Source organism: Pterocles gutturalis, unplaced genomic scaffold (assembly GCF_000699245.1).
Source record: "Pterocles gutturalis isolate BGI_N339 unplaced genomic scaffold, ASM69924v1 scaffold5185, whole genome shotgun sequence".
Taxonomy (NCBI): Eukaryota; Metazoa; Chordata; class Aves; order Pterocliformes; family Pteroclidae; genus Pterocles; species Pterocles gutturalis.
The window spans coordinates 8,434-14,680 of record NW_010145648.1 but is presented as its reverse complement, the minus strand read 5'-3'; the positions used below and the strand labels follow the sequence as shown (position 1 = coordinate 14,680).

Sequence of the window (6,247 nt, the reverse complement as noted above, 5' to 3'; positions counted from 1 at the left end):
ATTCCTGCAGTAAGCCATACACTCCTTTTCTCCTTTTCTTTCTCTATCAGTGCCTGTTTTTGAGGTCAGAAGAGTTAAAATTGGCTCTTTTATGTAGTTACCTGAATCTACAAGCATATGTTGTTCTCTTCTGTCTACTCCTGGTACAAAGCACACCACTCACATGCTGATTGAAAAGCTGTCCAAATAGCTCCATCAGCCAGTTCATTCAGTGCAAACCAACTCCAAACACTTAACCTAGGACATCATTTTGTATCTGTACATTCTTTTTCTTAAACCATTCCCTGACTCTCTCATAACCAAATCTTTTGACTTGATAACTTGGAGTTGTATGTGGCCTTGCTGGCTGGGGGGTGATTGTGATGGCCCGTGACTCTGAAAGCTGGACAGTAATTCTGTTGTTCAGGTCATCACATCTTCAGCTGCTGTTTCAGACAAACATCTTTATTCTTAATAGATCCTTAACCTGAAACTTCTGTCACAAAATTCAAGATGCTTTTAATATAATCCTTTGCCTGTACTTAGTCATCAAGAAACTTGCAAAGTATTCCTTTTTTTTTCTTAATCTCTTCTCTTTTGGGGGTGGTGTTATATAAGCATCAAAGACAGGATGGATATGCCTATGTGATAAAATTACACTTAACAAGATGAAAACTAGCAAATCATGCCTGAAAGCTTGAAATAGTCTGTGGGAAGATGAGAAATTGCAGTATAACTTTCAAACAAATATGTTTTCCTATACTATACCCATTTTTTGCTGACAAGTTAATTCTTTCTGACAGACTTGGCAAGTGAGCAAGTGTCTCCAAGGCAGACACTGAAGCTGCTTCCTGAATTCATGTTATAGTTTCTCTGATATTGTTACTCTGCTCAAATGGTATTTTTATCTTTATTCACACCTTGCTTTAACATTTTTGCAAGTGAATATCACTTTGTTATCCAGTTCAAACCAAGTCATGGGTTAGTATTTCTCATCATTATTGTTGTTGCGTTGTCCAAATGCTTGCAAGACCTAGGCTCCCTGGAAGGGAGCACTCTGATTTCAGGAATACTTAGCCAAGAATCTTACTCTAAATGTTGGACCTCTCAGACTGCAATTTTGTGATTTTTGTAAAAAATTTGAATCCTTCGATTAGAGATGTGTAAAATATTCAAATTCCTAATAGTAAGAATACTGTAGCTCATGTATTTGCTTGGTCGATATTTATTTAGACTGCTTTGTCACATAGCTTTGCTCACAGACTATGCTTTTTGACTGAATGTTTTAAGTTGAAAGAAATCAGGTCCTTCACTGACCCCTGCCTGTGTTCACTTCTACCTTGTGTATTGTACCATTAAAGAGGTTTGGTCTGGGAGAGTGTCCAGCAGCAAAGCTAAAAGCGCAGGAAAAATCAGGGCAAGATGGAAGTGCAAAACTTTTTTTTGCAGTGCTGGTAGCATATCACTATGGTCCCCAGCTTCCCACCACCCCAGTGTCTCCATCCGCTGCTATCATCTGTGGCTGATTAACAGGAGCAGTAACAACTCAGCAGAGCATCATCTCCCTTTTCTTGAGATGTCAGGGGATAGAAATGTTCTCTTGGGCTGTATTAGAAGTGAAAAGCAGGACAAAAACATAAGCAGGTGGGAAATAGAGAGAAAGGCTCAGTGATACAGAGCCTTTCAAATTCATTTCAGGTGTTCATCGTTCAGTTCCCTGTCAAAGACAAATAATTAAAAAACATTCCAAGTACCCATCTCAGCAGTGCATGGAGTTGGAAAGTTAAGCATTCTTGTATCTCTTATGAGACACATCCAAAAGTGACAGATGCCTGAAAATTATTGCTGAATAGTCTAATAGTCTGCCCTTCATTGAGGAAGTGCAGAAGTGCAGCCAGGATTAGCAATGGCTGTTTGTTTTGGGGTTTGTGGTTTGTTTTTTTTTTTTTTTCCCTCCTTTCCTGGTAAGATCCCTGTCCTTACCTGGGCCTCTGCCTGACACAGATGGACGCTGCCTTGCCACCATGGCCCAACTCAGCAGAGGTGCAGCAACCTGCCACACTGGTTCACGGCAGCCAGCATCGCTCATGGTGCCGCTGTCTTTGCTCACCTGAGCGCCCTCCTGGTTTTACTTGAAGTTGTTCTTACAGAGCAAGAGCGGGGGAAGCAAAGAAAATTAATCTGCTTCAAAGACGGCAGTGAAAACAACTTGAGAGATCTGCATCAGGCAGACTTTGTAGAGCTTTAGTAAGAAAAAAGTCTGCTGAAGAGGATGTGGAAATGGAGAATTTCAGGCCCTTCTTGCGAAGAGGAGGCTGAATTATGTATGTCAGCTGCAGCAGCAATGGAGAAAAAGAAGAGAAAATTAATTTAATATTGTAGGTTTCAATGTTCCTTCCAAAATAAGTACAGTCTAATGATGGAGAATGTCTTTTCAAGTGACAGATGGCCACATTAAAGCTACAGCTGTGCCACTGTTTCTGAATTTCTATAACACACACGAGGAGGGGACAGCTGCCTATAGTGTGGGTGCTAGGCTCTCCTAGGAAAGCTTATTTTTAACCTAGATCTGATACCTGACCTGGTACACGGTGCGATGTCCTGGACGAATCTCCTAGCTCAGCAAAGGGAGTGGTGCAGAGGTGGTGGGACAGGAGCCACGGGGGTGGTGTGGAGAGAAGGAGGGAAGCTGGGGCCACTTGCCCTGACCTTGGTGCTGGCAGAAGCACCTCTGGAATCAGGGAGCCTGGGTCAGCAGAGGTCAAGAGCTGCTGTCTTGCACTGGGGTGAGATGGGATGCTCAGCAGCATCTCCCAGTTTGGAGTAGTGAGCAGGGAAGAAGAGCAGGTACTGAAGGAGGTGGCTGAAATGCTGGTAGTTGGGAAGAGCCTTTAGCTTCTTTCTTGTACTGAAGCAACACAAGATGTTCATCAGCTCCTCTTGGTTCCTGCCTTGTTTCTGCTGGCACATTTAACCTCTCCATGGGAAATTCAAGCAGTGGGCTAGATGGTAATTGAAAATGGTATGGGCACCTACAAGAGTAAAACTGAGTTTGGAAGAGAATGAAGGACTGTTGGAGTATAAGGAAAAGATAAGGATGGCTGTGAAAGTCTGGAGAATGGAAGAAGAGTTAAAAAAAAAAGAAAAAGGTAAGACCATAAAAGACAAGTGGGATGAACAGCACAAGGAAGCACAAACAAGATAGATTTCATGTATGAAGTGTCAAACCAAATTATTGGAATGGTGACTAGGAAGACAACCGGAGACTATGACAATTCACATGATTGTTTTGTACATGACAAAATCACATCTTCCAGCACGTGTGCTTACTGCTCATATTTGAGTGTGTTCCTAACTATTAGGGTTAACTTTTAATGCTTTGTTTTTCTAGCCTCTTGGGTAGCTTTAAAGTTTTTTACTTTTTGAATACATTGAACAGGTAGGCATTTATTTTGATGTTATTCAGAGCCTTTTATTATTTTCCATGCAAAAGAATTTGATACTTTCCAGGTTGTTTAAAAGATACTATTCAATGATTTTGAAGTTGCAAGTGTTTGAAGTCATTAGAATAGCACTGCAGAATATAAAATCTGATGGATCAAGATTCTTATGTCTGAGAAATTAGAACAACAACAAACCCTCTGATCTGTTCCCTACCTCTGCAGTGCAGAGCTCACTATAAAAGCACCTCTGTCTGATGACACTTCTGGTTTTATGCTTAGGATATCTAATTATTAGTCTGGGCAGTTTCTTGAAATTTTCCAGGTGTAAGTAATCCACCTAAGTTTTACAGCTGTTAATTTAATCCCACTACTGTTTTCCTACCTCTCCTGGTCTAGTAGCAAGTTTAGCCCAGATACGAGAACTCATAAATTAACAAAGGTATATAATTGATGTGTGTTAAGCACAGTGTTCAGAAGAGAAGTGGTATTAGCTTAATTCCTTTCCTAAGTCAGTGCATCAGAATCTTCTCTTTCATGTCTCTTAAATACTGTATTTTATGGGATCAGGTTACAGCAATTTTTCCAGCAGCAATTATCTTGAGTTTCTTGTTTGCTAAGGAACATACTTTAAAAGTTAAGCTAGTCATTGGTATTACCCATTTGCCATATTCTGGAATGCAAGCTGATTTCATTAGAATGAACAGTACAAAAAATGAAGTTTTCTTTTTGTCAGATGGACAATAGTTGATCAATGTATAAAATCTAAAAAAGAAACCCAAACCAAACAGCATTTATGTGAGAAGTGTCATCATTGACAAAGACTGCTATCTGACTATGTGTGGTGTTCTGTCCATAGCTTAATGTGAGGTTCAGATAGCACACAAAAATGTTGTGACAATTTCTGCTTTTCACGGGAGATCTGTAGTACAAAGAACACCACCTCCGGAACTTTACACCTACAGACAGTAGATTGCCTTTGTAAGTGGATGCAGAAATTCCTTTTCTTGTAAATAACCATTAATGTTAGGGAGAGCCCCTGCCAAACATCTTGGCACTTCTCTCAATTTGTCATATTGGGAACAATTTGTTTAGTTTCCTGTGAACTTCTGACAGTTATGTTGTTCTCTTGTATGTAGCGTTTAAAATTTTTGTAACAGGATGCCCGTTGGCTTTGAATAGTAAAACTTCCCTCAATAATTGCTGAAAAAGGTGTAATAAGTATAAAATAGTAAAATACTTTCCCTCCCTACTATTTAGGAGGGTTAATACTTCTTTTTTTTTTACCATTACGTTATTACTGAGGTCATGAATAAATTGTTCACAGCAATGATGAAATCCTTGATTCAGACATAGGGAAGTGAGAGAAAAATGACTCATTTTTAGTATATGTAGTTTCACCCAAGGCTTCTGAATTTGTATTCGTATTGCACATGCATTTGTTCTTGTTTCCTAGGTAACAACATGTTTTACAAAAGCAAATTTTTACCATGGTAGAAGTAAGAAAAGTTAATCTGAGATAAGTATGGAACTATCAAAAGCTGACTAAATCTTACGCTTTTAAAATCTAGATTCCATATTTCAATCAAAGGTCTCTGTATGTATGTCTTTAGACATTCCTGCATAGGTTATGGAGTATATAGGTATATATATATTTGCTTAATTTTAAATTGTAGCATAATTGTTAATTTCATTCAAGTTGTACATACTTCCAAGTTTAAAGGTCATACCAGTTTCTGCCTTTATTTGCTGTGGGTAATACGTACATGTGCATATTTTTATAGCTGGATTACCAAAAATAATGAGAATTACTGTAAAGTGAGATAGATTTATATATAAAATAGATGTTTATATGCAGGTTGAGATTTCAGGCTTCTCAGAAAATGAGCATTCTATTATTTTCTGCATATATTAAAATAGGATTTTTTGCCTGCCTATGAGGTGCATCTAAAAAGCTTTCTTCACAGAGTTTGGGACCTGTGCTGGAGTATTCAATCTAAATTGAACTGTGATTTTGAAAGACTTTTACAGGTTTAGTTGGAGGGAGGAGAATGCTGCCTTTTAAAAGAGTTGTGGAGAAAAGACTCAAAATAAAAAGGTACAGCTGACCAATATTTCACCTGTCAGTCGTGGTTTTTTTTTTTACACCAAATATGACAAAAGCTATGGACCTTGATCATGCAAGCAATATTTATTCTTTTAAGCTGATAAAATCAGTCACATTAGGTAATTGGTATTACTGTGGTTTCTCATGCCACTAATGGATTAAATGTAAGCAGTTCCAAGCTCTTTCATTTTTTTCATGACACATTTATCAACAGCTTATTTATAGTGAGGACAAAGCATTACGTCTGCACCTTAAAGGAAATCAGTGTTGATCTTAAGTTTAAAGAAGCATTTTTATTTTGCTTCTGAACATTCAAAGCAAGAGCAGAACTTCGGACTTTATCTTCAGTTCTTTTATTAGAAGGTACGGGGAGACGTACAACGGGCACCTGGTGAGCTGCGACAACTGGATGAACATCAACCTGCGGGAGGTCATCTGCACGTCCCGGGTAAGGCCGGACCCCGCCCCGGGCAGCCGGTCAGTGTCACCCACCCTCCGTGCCCCCAGTGAGCCCTGGGGCAGCGTCCCTCAGGGTGCCTGAGCTCCGGCCCTGCAGCCAGGCCGCCTCTGCCGTGGCTCAGAGGCCAGCGCTGCTGTGGGAAGCGTGAGTATGGCCTGAAATGTGAATTTAACCCATTTCTGTACGATATCAGCGACACAGGAACGCGCTCGGGTGCGTACTCGAGCCGGGCGCCTTTCTGCACCGCACAGAAGCGCCGTG

At 39.9% G+C, this 6,247-nt stretch overlaps 1 protein-coding gene across 1 annotated transcript in view; it reads left to right on the top strand.

Moving 5' to 3' along the window:
• Positions 1-5,889: 5,889 nt before the first annotated feature.
• LSM4 (LSM4 homolog, U6 small nuclear RNA associated (S. cerevisiae)) overlaps positions 5,890-6,247 on the top strand; it is a gene marked incomplete at its 5' end in the record, with an annotated part of 5,963 nt that continues 5,605 nt past the window's right edge. The window contains one exon of the mRNA XM_010085439.1: positions 5,890-5,974. Within this exon, the coding sequence (XP_010083741.1) occupies positions 5,890-5,974 (85 nt within the window). The remainder of the gene's footprint in view (positions 5,975-6,247) is intronic.